At 54.5% G+C, this 19113-nt stretch overlaps 1 protein-coding gene across 3 annotated transcripts in view; it reads left to right on the forward strand.

Moving 5' to 3' along the window:
- CACNA2D2 (calcium voltage-gated channel auxiliary subunit alpha2delta 2) overlaps window positions 1-18007 on the forward strand; it is a 599591-nt gene extending 581584 nt beyond the window's left edge. For all 3 annotated transcript variants that reach the window (XM_048856900.2, XM_048856901.2, XM_075130629.1), the window contains 15 exons: window positions 1425-1522; window positions 2641-2731; window positions 3724-3786; window positions 3928-4031; window positions 5819-5917; window positions 6796-6890; window positions 7384-7431; window positions 9224-9295; window positions 9969-10121; window positions 11285-11337; window positions 13534-13589; window positions 13962-14085; window positions 16028-16137; window positions 16919-17007; window positions 17337-18007. In XM_048856900.2, coding sequence (XP_048712857.2) covers window positions 1425-1522; window positions 2641-2731; window positions 3724-3786; window positions 3928-4031; window positions 5819-5917; window positions 6796-6890; window positions 7384-7431; window positions 9224-9295; window positions 9969-10121; window positions 11285-11337; window positions 13534-13589; window positions 13962-14085; window positions 16028-16137; window positions 16919-17007; window positions 17337-17465 — 1384 coding nt within the window. In that variant the 3' untranslated portion in view covers window positions 17466-18007. The remainder of the gene's footprint in view (window positions 1-1424; window positions 1523-2640; window positions 2732-3723; window positions 3787-3927; window positions 4032-5818; window positions 5918-6795; window positions 6891-7383; window positions 7432-9223; window positions 9296-9968; window positions 10122-11284; window positions 11338-13533; window positions 13590-13961; window positions 14086-16027; window positions 16138-16918; window positions 17008-17336) is intronic.
- The last annotated feature ends 1106 nt before the right edge of the window (window positions 18008-19113 follow it).

The raw sequence follows: 19113 nt of genomic DNA on the forward strand, positions 1-19113 counted from the left end.
CCCCAGAGGCGGGTGGTTCCTTTTGTGAAGTTTCACCCAGAGGACACTTGTGGGCCCTTTTCAGGCTGCAGAGGGCTGTGGATATTCCTGGTGTGTCTGGTCTGCACGCTAAGAGAAAGTGCAATGGCATAGTACCATCACACTATCTAGTACTCACATGCGTGGCCAGCTGAGCCCCGGTACATTGACAACAAAGCCCCGGGATTTGTCATGACAAGAGTCAGTGTAAGGGAATTGCCCTGGGCAATTGACCAAAGACCCGCTGGGGCTGAAGAATGTGCTACCATCTTATTTCTGCCCATTGAATCCAAGAACCGAAAGGGACGTCTAAAAGCAACCAGCAATCCCTAGCTTATCTGAGCAGACGTGGAGCGATCTGAGGGTGCAGTGACTGCTCATAGGGTACTTCCGCTCAGTGACATTAGCAAGCCCAGTTGCCGGTGGTGCTGTGCTGTCGCAGCTTTAGCAGCCTTCCCCCATGGTGTTTGATGGCATGGCTGACTAGGTATCAAGATAGCCGGCAGCAGTGCCTGACCCTGGGTTGATATGGCTGATAAATTCCAGTGTGGCGGCTGTCTCCACTGAAATTGGCCACTTACTCTTTCATAAACTTCCAGTGGTTCTTGGGTGATGATGCAGTGCCACTCTGGAAAGCCTGAATGTGCAGTTTTCTGGTGAACATACACGCTTCCATGCAGCCCATGCAAATAGTGCAGGCCCACTCAGAGGGACGGTCACGCATCTAAATGTCACCCAGCATCTGTCCCTTGCACATAGTCACCAGCACCTCCTCACACACTTATCATAGAATCATAGAATATCAGGGTTGGAAGGGACCTCAGGAGGTCATCTAGTCCAACCCCCTGCTCAAAGCAGGACCAATCCCCAACTAAATCATCCCAGCCAGGGCTTTGCCAAGCCTGACCTTAAAAACTTCTAAGGAAGGAGATTCTACCACCTCCCTAGGTAACGCCCTCCAGTGCTTCACCACCCTCCTAGTGAAAAAGTTTTTCCTAATATCCAACCTAAACCTCCCGCACTGCAACTTGAGACCATTACTCCTCGTTCTGTCATTTGCTACCACTGAGAACAGTCTAGATCCATCCACTTGTGTAGGATCTTCCTCATAGACACATCCAAGCACAGAAGCCTACACACATGCACAATATAGGGTGCTGCATACTTATACCCCTCCCAGACACCTCCTCAAATACACGCACACTCACTCTGCACATGCAGCCCCAGGAATATAAAGCACAAAGGCATCATCCCACATGTAGTCCGTGCACACCTACCCATATACAAGCAGCCCTATGCACCCACACACACGCACACAGACAGGATTGCACCAGTCCTGAGCGGGAGAAAAGTGACAGTAACTTTTTCCTCCTTCCAAACGCCAAATCTTTTCACCCTAATCCCAGAGAATATTGCAAAGACCTTGACCTGTCGGATAACAACACAGAATTCCTGGAAAACTTTATCGCTCTCATGGAAAAGGTGACCCCAGACTCCAAACAGTGTAAGTACCACAGGGGCCAGCGTGGGCAGAGCGGTCCTGGGCTTCTCTCGGGGAAGAAAGGGTGGGGTTTGGGTTGGGAAGGGTCACAGAAGGCTGAGGGGATGAATAGGGGGATAAACCGTTAACGACACCTGTCCAGATCAGCAGCTGACTCAGCAGGCTAGGGCACACGCCTGGCAAGGCTGAGCTCTAAGTTGGGATCAGCTCATGAGCCAAAGGAGGCTGGTGGGCTCTGATGCCAAGCGGGCATTGGTCCTAGCCCCAAAAGCAGCACACTGTGTGATAGTCTGTTCTTAAGAGAGGGCCAGCCAGGCTGGGGAAGCAGGAAGTGGTACGGAAGGGCAGGAATGAGGGTTGTCGGCCGAGCTGGGGTGGGGGTCCAGGGTTGGAATAGCAGGTTGGGATTGAGGTGCATCAGCAGAGCTGAGGGGATGAAGGACTGGAATAGCAAGGGGGCTTCAGGGCAGGATGGAGGAGCATTGACAGAGCAGTGCTGGGATAGCAAGGGGGTTGCAGGTTGGCACTGAGCTGTGTATGGAGCGCCTAGGGCTGGGCTAGCAGGGGATAGTGTAGATTAGGACTAGAGTACCTTGGCAGAGATGCCTGCCTGCTCTCTGCCATGATTCTCTCATGCAAGCCCTGTGTTCTCCCCAGTGGTTATGTCTGTATTGCTTAAGGGTAAGTATGTCCCAGAGCAGGTCAAAGGAGGCACTCAGTAGCTCAGGGATCTGCACAGCTGGCTGCCATGCGGGAGCCCTGAATCCATGTCCCACCTGCCCTATCCTGGGATTGTCTCTGCAGTTCTCCAGCCCTAGCTTCCTCATGGCTAGTGCAGAACAGCACAGTAGCCACGGAAGAGCCCACTTCCTTAGCCCAGGACTTGTGCCGTGGCACAGTGGCTCAGACAGCTTGGAGAAGGGGCTCTAGTGGATGGAGAGGAAAGGCAGCCAAGGCCAAAGGGCGATGGGAACCCGCCCTCTTTCACACAGCACTCAGAGGGGCAAGAGTCCCTGGGGCAGGAACCCTGGGTGGGGGGAGATTGCTGCTTGGCAGGTCAGGGGGAGGCTCCGGGTGGGGAACAGACCTCATCGTTCTCTTCTCTCCCTCTTACTTTCAAGGTGACAACTTCCTCCTTCACAACCTGATCCTGGACACGGGAATCACCCAACAGCTGGTGGAGAGGGTGTGGAAGGACCAGGACCTCAACACGTAGGCACATCTGCGTTCCAGAACCAGTCTCGCCAGCAGCAGCCCAGCCAGGGGCAATTCCAGCTGGGAGCAGGGAGATTGAGTCCCTTAGTCAATGGCTGGAAGGCAGGGCCCTCCTGGAATGGGCTCCGGAGGGGCTTGTGTAGGCTAGACAATACCAGCATTAGCAGCCGTGAAACTCCCTGCCTGAGGCCAGACTTTCTGCCTTGACCTTGATGTTCATTCGCTGAGCAAGGCTCTTGCAGTAGCCAGCTTCTGCGCTGAGTGGAGACTACAGCCACCCCTGGCAGGCACTGTGAACCCAGATGGGTTTCAAAATAAAAGCTGTGGTGTTAATGTGTGACTCCCCGAGTGCAGCTAGGGTGCTGTGCTGGGGAAGCTCACAGCCCCAGAGACTCAGCCCTCAGAAGGAGCCCACATTGCTGGCACTGGCCGCATTGCGATATGAAAGCTTGCACTCCTACAACGGTAGGCGCCAGGGGCAGGGCATGGCTGTGGGAAGCTCTCCCTGCTGGCACAGATGGTGCTCAAGATGACAGTTTCAGTGCATGCAATAGCTGATCCAGATCAGGCAAATCCAGAGGCAGACCATCTTTTGGAACCTTTGCACAATGCCTTCCTCTTAGGGAGAGCCTTTCCGCCATCAGTGACGCACTGCTGTAGGAAGCATTGAACCCCCTGGGGTCCCAGCTGCAACTGATTGCGCTCATTCAAACACCCATTTAATACCCAGCTCTGCCCCCAAAACATCCCCAGCCCAAGCAGGGTTTCAACCCTGACAAGGCAGAAGTGCCAGGGACTCCACAAAGTCCATGGGGGATTTCACTGTTGCTATTGATTTGGCATGGAAGGGGCCCAAATACTACGGTGATGGATGGTAGGAAAAATACCCATAGCTAGATATAAGTGAGGGCAGTGCTGAGGAGGGGTAGGAGCCTGAGCACCCTCTGACCAGCTGTAACGCTCTGTGCTCCTGTCCTGTCTCACTGCAGGTACAGTCTCCTGGCTGTGTTTGCTGCCACGGATGGTGGCATCACCCGAGTTTTCCCTAACAAGTAAGTAGCCTTGATTACCCTTCATGTCTCAACCCTGTCTGTATGAGGGTGCAGCCTCAACATGCGGGCAGGCTGGCATACATGAGCTGTCACCACTGATGGCCTTACTGATTTGGGGCCTCTTCTCCTCCCTGACTCCAGAGCTGCTGACGACTGGGAAGAGGACCCGGAGCCCTTCAACGCCAGCTTCTATCGTCGCAGCCTGGACAACAAGGGGTATATGTTCAAACCGCTCTACCAGGACCGTAAGTACCACCCTGCACCGGCACCCCAACCAGACAGCGGCTGGGTATGCATGGCAGGGACAAGCCCAGTGCTTCACGGCCCTCTGGAATGAGATAGGATTCCTTGGGCTCAGCTGCTTTGCAGCAGTACCAAGAGAGAGGAGACAGCAATGGTTCTTGGGGCCTGGAGCTGTGTCTGGGGGCTGGAAGCATCTCTGCTACCTCTGGAAGTACAGAGCAGGCCCTGCCAGGGGCTCCTGGGGAAACACGCCTGAGATCTGTCCCTGGGCAGCTTCATCTCTTGGGCTCTGCTGATTCAGATATCCTTGTCCATTGCACATGTATTTTACATGAGTGTCGCCCACTGGTGGATAGGAGAATCCTTTCCTGGAGGTAGGAATTGTGTCGTAATGGTGAGCAAGGTGCCGGGCACAGCACTAGCTGGGCCTGCAGCGTTACTCTGCCAGGCCATATGTGCTGGTGCTGGTGAACCAGACGGCATTCCTGCTGTCCAGGCTGCCAGGAAGACAGTTGTATAAAGAGCAAGGTGCGCATGGTTTGTCCGTGCTTCGGCAGTGCCCCAGCTGATCCGTGGCCTGGAGCAGTCAGAGGCTCTGTCAGAGAGCCCTGCCGCTGGGCGGGAGCGTCGGTGGGCCAGCAGCCATAGGTGGAATCAGGCTTGAAGGGAGAAGAAGCCCAAGAGCCTTTCCACTGAGTGGGAGTGGGGGTGTTCAGCTGGAGGTGTGAACACAGTTATTGCTGTGTGGTTTGCCCAGCTCTCGACCCAGCAGATGCAATATCCCAAGCCCTGCCTGGCAGGGAGGTTCTTTGAACAAATTCAGGCTGGAAATAAGGCGTGTTGGAACCATTTACCAAGGGGCGTGGTGGATTCTCCATTACTGACAACTTTTAACTCCAGATTGGAGGTTTCCCTAAAGGACCTGCTCTAGGGGTATTGTGGAGCAGGTCTCTGGCCTATGTTATCCAGGAGGTCAGACTAGATGGTCACAATGGTCCCTCCTGTCAGGGCTATCTTTACCCATACGCAAAGTACGCAGCTGTGTGCTGCTCCAGCCCCTGCTCCACCTCTTCCCCATGGCCCCCGCCCCTGCTCTGCCCCAGCCCTGCCCCCACTCCACCCCTTCCCCAAAGCCCCTGCTCAGCCCCAGCCCTGCCCCCACTCCACCCCTTCCCCAAATTCCCCGCCCCTGCTCCGCCCCAGCCCTGCCCCCATTCCACCCCTTCCCTTGAGGACTGCAGCAGAGGTTGGGAGTGCCCTGCACTCACCGAGCAGTGGGAATTGGAGCGACCCGGCCCCAGCCTGCTCCACGCTGCCAGCTCCCTGACACGCCGCCGGTGAGTGCTGGGGGGCGGTTCCTCCCTGCCCCTCAAGTCCCGAGGCTGGGAGCTAGGGGAGCAGAGCAGAGTGGGCTGGGGCCAGGTCACTCCACTTCCTGCCGAACTGTGAGTGCAGGGTCGGACACTCACTGGGAGGCAGGAAGTGCAGCGACCCGGCCCCAACGCACTCTGCTCCGCCAGCTCGTGCTGGGGGACGGTTTCCCCTCTGCCCCCCTAGCCTGTTCCTGCCCCCCCACAGAGGCCTGAGGCCAGCCCTCCCCCTCCACGGGGGGGCTGCATAAGGCACCAGAATGGCTAGGGACGGCCGTGCCTCCTGTCCTTGGATTCTATAAATCTAAGAAAGTGCCATAGCAGCAGGGATGGATCCAGGGCCTCCCCTTACAGAGGGACCTGCCTGGTGGCCCTCCCCTCATCTCATATGGTCTCAGGTCTCTCTCTTCTTCCCACAGCCAGCTACAGAGGGCTGGAGCTCGAAAACAACACCATTGGGATCCTGGTCAGCACGGCCGTGGAGCTCAGCATTGGCGGGAGGACCCTGAAGCCAGCAGGTCAGGGTGCCCAGGGAGATGTCTGCATGGCAGACCTAGGGGAAAGCCCCTCCATGTGATTCTCCTGGATTGTCTGGGCACAGCCTGCAGGGTGATAGGCTCTATCCAGCTGTGGGCTCTGCCACTCAGGACGCTAACCCTGGCTCAGGGGTTCCACTTTTGTTCCACTTGGGCCTGGACTCCCCTGCTCTGCTCCACCAGTGAGGGCCCCCTGGTCATAGGCCCAACTCCGTGGGTGCTCCCGCCCCAGAGCACCCACGGAAAAAAAATAGTGGTGCTCAGCACCCACTGGCCACAGCTCTTCCCTGCTACTGCCAAACAGCTGATAAGGGGTGGTGCTGCCAAACAGCAGTTTGGTGGCTCAGGGAGGGGTTTGGGGGAGGGCGGAGAGCACCAGGTGGGCAGGAGCCTGGGAGAGGGGGCAGAGTGGGGGCAGGAAGAGGCGGAGCGAGGGCAGGGCCTTGCGGGAGGGGGCAGAGCAGGAGCAGGAAGAGGCAGAGCGAAGGCGGGACCGTGGGGGAAGGGGCGGAGTGTGAGCAGGGCTTCAGGGTGAAGCTGGGGTTGAGTACCCCTGGGGAAAAGGAAAAGTTGGAACCTGTGCCCCTGGCTCTAGGCTGAGCTCTCTGTGTCTAGTCAATCTTGGGCTTCCCCTGTGTGGTTCCACTGATGGGGAGCAGCCACCTCCCTCTGGCCCATGTGGAAACTAGGAAGATGATCCTGAGCCCTCAACTCTACTGAGTCTAGCTCCTTCTGATTTAACATATGGGGCAACACTTGCTGGCCACAGTCAACGCACCTCTCCAGGGTGCGGGGCATGGCCATGGGTATGAAGGAGAGCCTCTCTGTGACCTTCCCACGCCCTCCTTTCCTCTCCCCAGTGGTTGGAGTGAAGCTCGACCTGGAGGCTTGGGCTGAAAAGTTTAAAGTCCTGGCAAGTAATCGGACAGACCGGGATCAGCTGGGAACTCGCAGGGTGAGTGGGGAGAGGGAAGGGGAAAGATCTGAGCTGTCGCCCTCCTGGGCAGGGCCGCTGGGCTTTGCTTCTACGGGCAGGATCTTAGTTAGCACAGAGAGGGGCATTCCAGTGGAATTGCTTAGACCTGTCCCACTCTGCTCCAGGAGAGATCCCAGCTCGGCCCTGATCTGGACAGTCCTGCCAGTATCTCCTACCAGCCAGGCCCCTAGCTATCCCAATCCCCTCCACCCCACACAGACCTGGTTCCCCCTTTGCCCATCCCTTCCACCCATCATCCCGTTACACCCCCCTCCCCTTTCCTCCCACGTCCATGCTCCTTTTCTCCCAGTTGGTTTCTGATCTCCCCGGGGAGGTACAGCCAGGAGGAGCTGGGACGTGGTCAGTGGAGAAATGGGTGCGGATTCCGAATGAGGCAGATCAGTTGCAGACACCCCGTTTGCTGCCGTGCTTACAACTGTCCCCCCTTCTTTGTGTCTGCTCGAATTCACAGTGCGACCCCTCCACGAGCTGCGAGATGGACTGTGAGGCGAACTATAAGGTGAGCAGCCTATCAGCCCCTTGACTCTGCTCTGGGCCGGGAGTCCAGAGCATGGCAGCCAAATTCAGAGCCCCCCAGCATGCGCTTACCATTATTATTGAGCATGTGTATAGCACCCCAGGCATTCATGATGCCGGCATGATGACATTTACAATCTACATCAGTGGTTCTCAAACGTTTTTTTCACGGACCACTTGAAAATTGCTGAGGGTCTCAGTGGATCACTTAATGATCTTTCCAAATGTTGTTTGTACCGTTAGTTAACTATTATAAAGCGCTTTGGATAAAAGTGCTATATAAAAAAGGTTTATAATAATTACCATTTTTTTGTTCTACAAATAAAAGCACACAACTCATATTTTAATATCACTAGTCTTACCTTTCTAATGCGATGGATGTGCCCTCTCTCCCCGGCCGTGGCAGGAGGGGGGTCTCTCTCCCGCCACAGCAGCCCCAGAGCTGAGGCTGGAAAGGGGGGCCGTCTCTCCCCTACCATAACAGCCACAGAGCAGAGGCTGGGAAGGAGGGCCGTCTCTCCCCAGCAGCCACAGCCCTGGAGCTGGGGAAAGTCGCCTCTTTCTCTGGCCGCCGCAGCCCTGCACGTCCCAAATTCCCCCCACCCCCTCTTCTCACCCCACTGCCGCCTACCCCCTATTCCCCTCAAGGCCGCCACCTCACCTTACATGTGCATCTTCTCCAGGGTCCAGGTACCTAATTAGTGGAGCCACGCCTGCGCGGCTCCACTAATTAGGTGGGTGGCCCTTCATTCTCTTGTGTGCGGCCGCCCAGGTGCGCACCTTAGAGGGAACTATCCTCAAACCACCTGAATGGAGCTCGCAGACCACCAGTTTGAGAACCTCTGATCTACATCATCACCTTGCAGGACTCCTGCAGTCACACAGGTAGCCCCCTCTGTCTGCCCAGCATGGACAGAGTTCCAGTCTGGGACTCTCAGGGGACATGAGTTCTATTGGTGACTCCACCTGCTGGGTGATCTGGGGCAAGTCACTTCCCCTCTTTCACCTGTAAAATGGAGATCATGATTCTTTGTAAAGCACTTTGAGCTCTACTGCTGCGAAATGCTAAGAGCTAGGGATGATTATTACACACCACAGGGATGAGAGAGCCTGCAAAGCCTCCCGACTCAGAGTACTTTGTGACAAATGTTTTCAAAACCCAGAGGAAATTCCAAGACAAAAAACTTCGGTGAAGGTTGAAAATACCAGTCTGTATCTCCAGAAGAAATCACACTAGAAAAACTCTGATGTGATTTAAAAAATCATCAGAAAGGCAGGAAATTCTAAGTTAAGGTTGCCCCTGAACACATCAAATTGGAAAGGCAGAAAACACATGTAGAGTCATGCAGACGCCTTTAACTCTGTCCCTGTCTCTTGTCAATCAGACGTCACCCTGGCAGGAGGATTTTGATACAGACTTCCTTTACAAAGGTTTGTTCCATCCTCTGGGTGGCCCATACCTCCCAATGTGGCAGCTGTATCTCAGTGCTGCCCTTTCACACAGTACAGCAGCCCTTTAACACATGAAGACCCATGTGCTTTCAGGACGATTCTTGAAGGAGTGTCCCAGGGAACCAGGTGCTCAGGGCAGGGCTGACCTGTCCAGGGATTTCATGTGCTGCTTGCATTTCTCTTGAAACTCACTTGAATTTGGCCAGTGGGCAGTGGCCGGGCTCTGCCCCCATGGCACAGCTGCCTGGACACAGCTGAGCCCAGCAGTGCTGCCCAAAGCTCTGAGCTGCCTACGTCAGACCAATGCTCTCCTCCTTTTGCAGGACCTCATTTGCGTTCTCATCGATGATGGAGGCTTTCTGGTGCTCTCCAACCAGGAAGACCATTGGTACCAGGTGAGCAGCAGTTCTTCTGCCAAAGGCTGGGGTGGAGGGTCTTGGCTCTGAGATGCTGGGAGTGGAAGGAAGGGAAATCCCAGTCAGAGCACAGAGAAGCTTGGTGATTTGCCCCCTCATGGCCAATTTGGGTAAATTTCAGTTGTGTCTGAAAGTGAGGGACTGGTAGCTCTGCCCCTAAGAACAGTGCATGGCTGATGGCCTGCAGCCCCCCTGCTATTCCTGCCCTAGGCTCCCCACATACACAGCTCTGCCAGTGCACCTCAATCCTGACCGGCAGCCTCCTTGCTCCTCCAGGCCTGAGCCCCTCTACGGATCTGCCAATGCCCCTGTGTCCTGCCCCACAGCACCCCCTGCTGTTCCAGTCCTTGCCCCCTCGCCCCCCAGGTCTGCCAGTGACCTTCAGTCCTGAGCTGCGGCCCCACCACCACTATTCCATTCCTGGGTCATTCCTGCTGGTACTGAACTGTGTATTGGGTTAAGAAGCACCCACAGGGGACTCAGCAGAGACCTTCAAACTCATTTCATTTGTAACTGTAAGCCTGGCTCCTGTACTGCACCCGTGAACTCTGGCTGGATGACTCAACGCAGAGCCCTGCTGTGAAGAGAGCATGTCTCATTTCCCATGCTCAGCACAGACTCACCCCCTCTGCTCTGGTGTCGTCCGTTCCAGGTGGGAAAGTTTTTCAGTGAGGTGGATGCTAATTTGATGTCTGCCCTCTACAACAACTCCTTCTTCGCGCGGAAGGAGTCCTACGACTTCCAGTCGGTGTGCACCCCAGAAGCTCCGAGCAACACGGGAGCTGCCCCCAGAGGGGTGTTTGTGGTGAGTGCAGGGCTATGGGCAGTGCTCGTACAGCTGAGGCGAGGGCTAAGTTCACCTGCTGGTCCAGGGGCTGTATCCCTGACAGCCAGGCAATTAAAGAGCCATTGATTGCCACAAGGAAACCAGAGGGAGAAATTCCTTTGGCTTTCTCATAGGGCATAGCAGCTGGGTAATGCAGCCAATGAGAGCAACAGATGTCCTCCCAGAATGTAACAGGGAAAAGCTGGCCAGTCCTCTTAATCTGCCTGTTGGTGCCAAGACTTGGGTGATACTTCCAGACAGTGTGCTCTCACAGACCCCAAGTGCTGTGTCCCCAGGGGATTCAACATTGCACTGGACTAGGAGAGGGCTGCTTTATCCCTCCTCTTCCTTATGCCTTGTGGAGCCAGGAACTGTGGAAAGTAGCTCCTCAAGGTTCAGCTTCCCTGTCGGGTGCAGAGTCCGAAATAGCCTCTTGTCTCACATGCGCTTAGGCTTTGTGGCCAGGCTGCGGTCTCCTCCGATATGGTACCCAGCAGCATGAGTGAGTTGTGTCCATGCAGCTCCTCGCAGCACAATCGTGTGCCAGGTGGCTGTGCGTCCACCTTTACCTAGCTGCCTACTGCATCGGTCTGAGCGCGTTCTGGGAAAACACGGGCAGCTCTCCCAGAGTGCCGCAGCAGGGGCTTGAGTGCCCAGTGGATGCGACACAGAGCAGCCCCAGCATCAAGTACTGCAATGCACTCTGGAGTGTCCTAGCGCACAGAGAGGAAGGGGGACCAGCCGCACCAGTTATGCAGGCCTGGTTAAGGAGTTAGCACTACTCTGCAAAAGAGCAGTGAGCCAGACAGGTTAGCCAGTAACAGCAGTGTGCCGGCCCAGGCCTCTGGCTGGGAGAAAGACCACTAGTCACTAACCAAGCGTTAACCTGGGGAAGTGTGGACACCAGCCATGTTTAGAGTCACTCATACGTTATAAAGCAGGGGAGACAAGAGCAAATGGAGCCCTCTATCTGTGTGGCTCTAGCACAGGCATCTCCGGGGAGCACTTCACACCTGTTCTTTTGCAGCATCAATCCCTGGATGCTGCCCACTGGTTTGTAATTGTAGAGTTTCTCGGCGGCCCTGTTGACAGGTGGGCCCGGCTCTGTTGACACATTGTTTCCTTCTCCTCTTTCTTTTCAGCCCACCATGGCAGATTTCCTGAACCTGGCTTGGTGGACATCAGCCGCCGCGTGGTAAGTCTCCATCTCCGCTGCTGCTGAGCCCCGAGCAGCCAGGGGAGCTATCTGCGGCCCAGATTTTAGAGTGAGACTGGAGAGTAAGGATGTGCCACAGCGAGGCAGAGTGAGAAAGTGCAAGTGATAGAAGTCAGGTGGAAATGCTTTAATAGCTCCCATCTGGTCCATCCCATCCCCCGGGCCAGAGAATTCCCTACACTCCATGCTCCTGGGGCTTGTCCACTCTTCTTCTGAATCTGTGGGGCTTCCACCTCACTTCCTTTGGGAGCCTCCATTTCTGCCTAACAAGTCTCAGCATCAGAAAATGTTCCCTGCGATTCAGCCTACGTCTGCACTAGTCCATTTCAGCCCCGATCTCCTGATTATTTCCCTGCTCTGCTCCCTTGGTGTTTACACCTTTCAGATACAATGTGAGATACTCCCTTTAGTCAGCATCTCTCTCTCTGTCTCACACCCACAGACACCCACACACCCCTAGGCATCAGTTATACATTTCTCTGTACAGTTAAGCGGAAAGTTTCAAACATGGATGTCTAAAATTAGGTACCTAAATAAGTGGCTTCCCTGACTTTATCGGGAGCTGCTGGTGCTCAGCAACGCATGTTTGAAAATCAGGCCATTTTTATTTAGGGGTCTAAATGTGGATATAGATATCTAACTTTCACCACCCAAATGTGAACATTTTTGGCTTTCGTGCTTTTTATGGGAGTGTTACATAGATCATTAGGTTGGTGCCCAGATGCAGTGGTGGTTGGCACGCTATTAGTAGATAGATCTATCTGGATGGATGGATGGACGGATGGATCTGTCTATCTCAGAGGTGGGCAAACTATGGCCCATGGGCCACATCCAGCCCACGGGACCCTCCCCCGCTGTTCCCCCTCCCATGCAGCCTCAGATCACTGCGCCACTGGCACAATGCTCTGGGCAGCGCAGCTGCAGAGCTGCAGCCTGACCCGGGGCTCTGTGCTGCGCGGTGGCGTGGCTGGCTCCAGCTGGGCGGCGCGGCTGCCTGTCCTGGTGCTCTGGGCGACGCGGCTGTAGCGCCGCCAGCCACCGGTGCTCCAGGCAGTGCGGTAAGTGGGCAGGGAGCAGGGGAGGTTGGATAGAGGGCAGGGGAGTTCGGGGTGGTGGTCAGGGGTGTGGATAGGGGTCGAAACAGTCAGAGGGCGGGGAACAGGGGGGTTGAATGGGGGCAGGGGTCCCGGGGGGGCAGTCAGAAAGGAGGGGGGGGTTGGATGGGGTGGTGGGGGGCAGTCAGAGGCAGGGGTTCTGGGGGCAGTCGGGACAGGGAGAAGGGGTGGTTGGATGGGGCAGGAGTCCCAGGGGGGGCAGTCAGAAATGAGAGGAAGGGTTGGATGGGGTGGCGGGGGCTCCGAGGGCGGTCAGGGGAGAGGGAGCGGAGGTGGGGGGGATGGGGCAGGAGTCCCGGGAGGGCCGTCAGGGAGTGAGAAGCGAGTGGGTCAGATAGGGGGTGGGGGCTAGGCCACGCCTGGCTGTTTGGGGAGGCACAGCCTCCCCTAACCAGCCCTTCATACAATTTCGGAAACCTGATGTTGTCCTCAGGCCAAAAAGTTTGTCCGCCCCGATCTCTCTGGATGGAGAGAGATGGAAGGGGATAGCCTTGGGGCCAGTAGAATTGCTCCTGGATGCTGTGTGGGTTTGGTTTGAAAATCGTACTTTATTAGCAAATGGAACATCATCTCTCACCCAGTTTTTGCCGCGTTTATGTTAATTGCTCATATCTGCTTCAGTGATGTCACCTGCCAAGTGACAGAATTTGAGTTCTGCTTGCGGAGGAGAATAGCCTGAGGAAAGCGAGTGCTCTTCGATGGAAGAGAAGGCTTAGAGCAGCTGGGTCTCTTTGGCTTTGATCAGATTCACGGTGGAATGGGGTGGGTTCCTTTCCATGCGATGGCTGTACCTGCCTTCATGATGTCAGAGTAGCTCAAAGCCAGGCAAAGCAACCTCCTGCACAGAGAGCGAAAGGGAGAAGAAACATCTGCTTCCGGCTTCTGACCTTGTGAGCTGCATGTCAGGCTGGAGTGAAGGGGGCTCAGCTGGCACAGTGTAAAACTGTCTATACTAGTGCTCCAGCCCAAAGCCTTACAGTCAGTGCGTAGCCTGGCCCTAGCAGTGTGTTCTGATTGGCCTCTCATGTCAACTAACAGCTCTGTGTTTTCCTTTCCAAAGGTCTTTGTTCCAGCAGCTCTTGTACGGCCTCACCTACAGCAGCTGGTTTCAAACAGGTACGATCTGCCCGGGTTAACACCGTGCAGCAGTGGGAGGGATGAGTCAGGAGGAGGGAGCACATGAGAGAGGGGGAGTAAACGTCTGTCCGGGGGATGGAGAGTACTAAGCGACTGAGATAGATAGATGATGTCACCAGCTGATCCTCCATTGGCCAGCACCTGGAGTCACTGCAGTAACCACCCAGCCCCAGTGTGCACATTTCAGGGGTACATTGTATTGAGTGTATTTTTGGACAGCAAAGTCCGCCTTAGTTCTGGCCACTGCTTCAGAGGGGCTTAGAGAAGCAGGGCACATTCCAGTGGGGTGGGAATGAGCAGCCAAGGGTTTTCCTCCTGCCATGTCCCACTGTGTCTTGTCCCCGGTGACAGAGGATGTCACAGCAGACAGCATGGAGTCCAGAGAGACCAGCTGCATCATGAAGCAGACGCAGTACTACTTCAGCACCGTCAACGCCACTTATAACGCTATGATCGACTGTGGAAACTGCTCAAGGTCAGTGTGACAGGGTGCCCACAGCGACGGGCTTCAGAGCAGCTGGTAACCAGAACATGGTGTCCAGAGTGCGTGTCACAGCTAGACAACATGGGCTCTGTTGCCAGGAGGGCTGGGGGCGTGAGAGTGTCTTTCTCCTTCCAAGGGGTCCTGAGGCTGAGGACACTGGAGTGCCCTAGTGTCAGTCCTGTGCAGCAGGCTGCATGTCGTCAATCCAACGGCTTGGAGAGGAAGGAGCCGGGCTGCTGAAGAAGAGCAGAACAATGAAGATAGCTCCTTGGGCCCCATCCAACTCCTGTTAAAATCAAAGCAAAGAGTTCATTCAGTGGGAGCTGAATCAGGTCCCATGCAAAGGAAGCTCCATCTCTTCTTTCCACTTCAGCTGCTTCTCCTTGAGTGGCACAGGTGCTTTGCAGTCGCGCCAAGGATTGGAACAAACACAGCAGCGCTGGCAGTGTCATAAGCAGTAGCAGCCAACAAGCATGCAGTGGTACTGCATCTCGAGTGCATTTGCAGGTTTGAAGCCAAACTCTTTGTGCCATCAGCTCTGTGCAGAATCACAGGCAGCTGCTAGAATGTCACTGCTTGCGCTTGTGTGATTTGTTTTGTTGCATTTGGCTGCGGAGTCCCTGATCCGCAGGGTTGTATGAGAGATCTGCACACTCTGAGCCATTGTTAGCTGATCAGACTCCTCCGCCCAGAAAGCCTTCCTGATGAGAAGCTAGGGAACATTGACACCTGGGAGAGGAACTTTCTCTTCCCCTTCAGGTTCTTTTTTAACTCAGGAGGTCTTGCGGTTTAAAATGCTGGTGTATTTTATACTGGACCAAATACAAATCTGTGTATGGGACCAGTGTAAATGAGAGCAGAATTTGTTACATGATCATTTTAGCTGATCCTAATTAAGCCACGTTAGCCAAAGGCCTGTCAGCATGCACAGAGGCCAGGCTACTCAATTCTGAGCAGTGCCTTGCGTGCTGGGATCTGTAGTCTCTCAATGGGCAGCTGCATCCTGCTCCATGGTACATAGTTTGGATGGGGCCCTTCATCACCTGCCCAACTGACACGTCACCCTCGGTTGGGCAAAGCTTGGGTACCTTGCTGACTCAATAAGAACTGCAAGACCAGAAAAGTCTTGTGGGTGCATGAATTAATAATGACTTTAATTCAGCCAATGGTCAGTTATTGATTGCTGAGATGCCCAGGTGGCAGCAGCAATCCCCCCCTGAAAAGGTCCCCGGTTCGTTCCCACGCCTGCTGAGAAGGGGAAGGAGGATGCAGCGGTGCTGGGGTTGGGGGTGCCAGAGCTACTGTTCCCTCTGTGATGTGATGGCTGTTGTGGCCCTGATCTAATTTTACACTGGAGGTGTGAATTGTGTCTCTCTCTGTTTGTAAAGCACCACTCTCGGCTGTGGCCCCTTTATATAAATAAACGCTTGCAGTAGCATTGTCCCATGACACCAGCAATTGCTGGTACAGACCGCCCCTTGGGCTGAGTGAGCTGGATGCGAGATGAGCTCCAAATTGTGCAGGCTACTGGGGTTTCATTAAGTGGAACCTTTCCCCTCTAACGTCAACACAGCGGCTCTGACACCCGAATCCTCACAGCCTGGGCAGGAAGGAATTTCACCCAGCTGAATAGGGCCACCAGATGGGTTGAAAGCTTTGGACTCCTCTTTGGTACCTTAATCTTCCTTCACGTCGCTCCCTGATAACACTTGGGAGGTCACCAATGGCAGGGGATGTGGTGGCCTGTACTGGCGTGTGGGGCTCAGGGTCATAGGTCAGCCAAGCCAAGGAAGAAGCGCACTCATGGTAGCTAGGGGTTCCCAGGTAGCACTAGCAGGGTTTGCTCACCGCTCCTCAGGAGCGGCACAGCAGAGATGGAGGATGCAGGGCAAGAGATGTGGCCCAGGATAACCACATTGCTCCCGTCCCACAGGCTGTTCCACGCACAGAAGCTTGCCAACACCAACCTGCTGTTCGTCGTAGCGGATAAGCCGATGTGCAGCCAGTGTGAGTCCACCAAGCTCCCTCAGGCGGAGATACGAGGTATCCTTTGATTGTTGCTGCATTGGGCTTCACAGCTCCCGCCTCAGCCTCAGGACACGGCCAACAGCCACTGGAGAGAAGAGGAGCTTTTCTACTGGATGATCATAGAGGGTGGAATTCACTCCGTACTGAGGCCAGTACAATGCCCTATAAGCGCCTCTTTAAGCCCACAGGTTTCAGGAGAGCCCTAAGTGCAGCCCATGCTAGTGCAGGACCCACCCCCAGCCCCTGGCAGCCCAGCACCTTAGAAATAACAAACATAGTCCACAGATCAACTCCCCTTGGAGCTGGTTGTGTCTCTGCCTTGTCTGGGTTCAGCTCTGAGCTGTTTCTCTTCTGGACCTGCACCCCCCAAGAGTGTTCAGATGCCCAGGTGATCACTTAAGTTCTCCAGGCCAGGTGACTAGTGAGGGAAGGCTAAGGGAGCTGGAATTGTTCTCAATGGGAAGAGAGGAGACCAAGGCAACCTGCCAGAGGGCTTCAAAGACAGCAAGGGGATCGATGATGATGGGTTGAAATACATGGTTCCTGCTAGAGAAGTGTTAAAAGCCAAGGGGCAATGCTGTGCACTAACCTCCAAGTGAGGAGAGAAGAGAACCCGGGAGAACATCTTGGGAGGTCTCGGTCCTTCCCTAATCGCAGACCTCATGAAGTCTCCTGCATTCTGGGTGGCCTCCTGTCCCATTGCTTAACTTCTCTAAGCTGCCCCAGCCCTGCTTCGTCCCTCTGTCCTCTCCCCCAGAATCATGCCTGCACCGCGTTGTATCCTTGACACATGAAGCTCCACCGAGAGATCCAAATCAGTGTGAGCTGGTAGACAAGCCCCGGTACCGGAAAGGTCCCCACATCTGCTTCGACTACAATGCAACGGTAAGCGGGGGAACCAGCTCCAGGGGCAGGGGAAGCAGGGGTCCCAGGAGAAGGGAGGCAGGGCAAGCTGTGCACGGGATCTGCTAGGGATGGAAAGCAAGGTTGCCAGCAGCTCGTGCTTTTTTAAGGGTGCACCGGGTCATAGGCAATAACCTCCCCCTGGTTTGGAAGCTTTCCTAGAGTGAGTGCGTCTGTTCTGGGCATCAGTCAGCGGAAGCTGGTCACTGCATGGGGACTGCCTTTGTCCCGGGTCCCACTGGCACATGTGTGATGATCTCGCCCACCCACCCGATCCCTGCAGAAACCCATCTCGCCTTTTGTCTCCGCAGGAAGATACCTCAGACTGCGGCAGAGGGGCCTCCTTCAAACCCTCCCTCAGCATCTTGTTAGCCCTGCAGCTGCTGCTCCTCTACTTGACTGCCAGCCACCAGCCTCTGTCCTCAGCATCTTGCCTTTAAAACATCCATCTGGTCCAACCCATCCATTTTTCTTTTGTTTAAAACTCCATCTCCATCCTCTCCAGGCGTGTTGGAAAAGGGCAACTTCTTCTCGTCCCATCCGCTCTGGTTACACCTTGGCTGTGGCTCATGAGGACCTCCTCTCACTCCACTCAGGAGCCTGGAATATCTTTTTCTTTTTCCTTTTGCTTTGTTTCCCATTCTCTCCAACCTGGCCTTGCCTTTCTAGTGTCTCTGTGCAGCAGGTTGGCAAGAACTGAGCTTGAGAAAGACTTGGGGAATCACAACCCATTTGAGGCTTCTGTTCTTCAGACAGTGAGCGTCCTTGAGCTCTTGACTCCTTGACCCTGTCCTCTCCCTGCCATTGAGCTTTTGGCCAAATACGAAGAACAGTGACCTGGTTTTTTGATTTGGTTTTCTTTTTTTTTTTTTTTTTTCCTCTCTTTTCCCTCATGGAACCTGTGGAATTCTGGGAGGTTTTGTAGTTTCCATTGAGAGATGTCTTACCATTTTGCTGTCTTAAAGTATTTAACCAACACTGATGCCAGATTGCTCTTGTGTTTGAGATAATCTGCCCTCCCACCCTGCCCATCCAAATGAAAACGCAAAACAAAATAGAAGAGAAAAAAATGGTGTTTTCTTGCCAAATTGAGACGAGTCTTGTTAACTTCTCAGCCAATCACCGTGGCTTCTTGAACACAAAAAACAACCAATGTCATAGTTTTATAATGTCCTCATTTGCTTCTCCATGCCACCCAATCCCTAGGTGCTTTCCAGTGCCATCCCGTCCAAGTCTCACCTTATTTACATCCATCTTATTCCAATCTTCAATTATTATTTTGTAGCCTGAGGATTTTAAACCAGATCTTTCTACATCTACTTTCCAATGTTTTAGCCTGAAGAAGTACAAGTATTTATTGTCAGCAACAAGGACACACACACACAAAAAGAAACTTGAATGGAATGTCATGGTCAGTATTATTTATTTAAATCGATAACTCTGTCGTGGGGAATTGGGAGAGAGGGTCCAAGACCTTCAGCAGCCATTCATGTACATCATTCTAGCCCTGGCATACAGTGGGTGGGACTAATCATGGGTAAGAAGAACTTCCTGGTCCAAGTTGTCTCCTCATTCCCCAGAGATATCCTCCCACTGCAACCCAGGCCGGATAACAGCTGCCCCTGGACAGTTGACCCAAGGGTACATTAGCAGGAAGCTTGGATAAGGGTTCATGGATCTCTCTCTGTACCGGACTACCACCATTAGGGCAGGCACTAGCCACTCCTTTGAGTAGCGTGCCCTGATCCTTTGTGCTGAGTCATTCTCCACCAGGCACGCAGAGCTGGAGAGGATCCATCAGGGCCTTTTAAAACACCCAGGGCCTGGTATAAGGAGGGTGCTGAGCCCCCACAGCTCCCATAGACCTCAGTGGGGTTCAACACCTCCAAAAAGCCCTGCCCAAGCTCATCCCTGGGTGTAACTGTTAAGTCAGCAGAGATACACCAGGGTGCGTTTGGCCTTAACACCCCAAATATGCCCCCAGAGGGACTGGCATCCAGGACAGCTCTGCTAGAGGAAGAGGGTCCCTGAACTGAACCCCCCAGAATGGCCAAGTGGTGCCCGCATGTTGCTCCCATTAACTCTGCC

This window comes from Caretta caretta, chromosome 7 (genome assembly GCF_965140235.1).
Source record: "Caretta caretta isolate rCarCar2 chromosome 7, rCarCar1.hap1, whole genome shotgun sequence".
In the NCBI taxonomy this organism is placed as follows: domain Eukaryota; kingdom Metazoa; phylum Chordata; order Testudines; family Cheloniidae; genus Caretta; species Caretta caretta.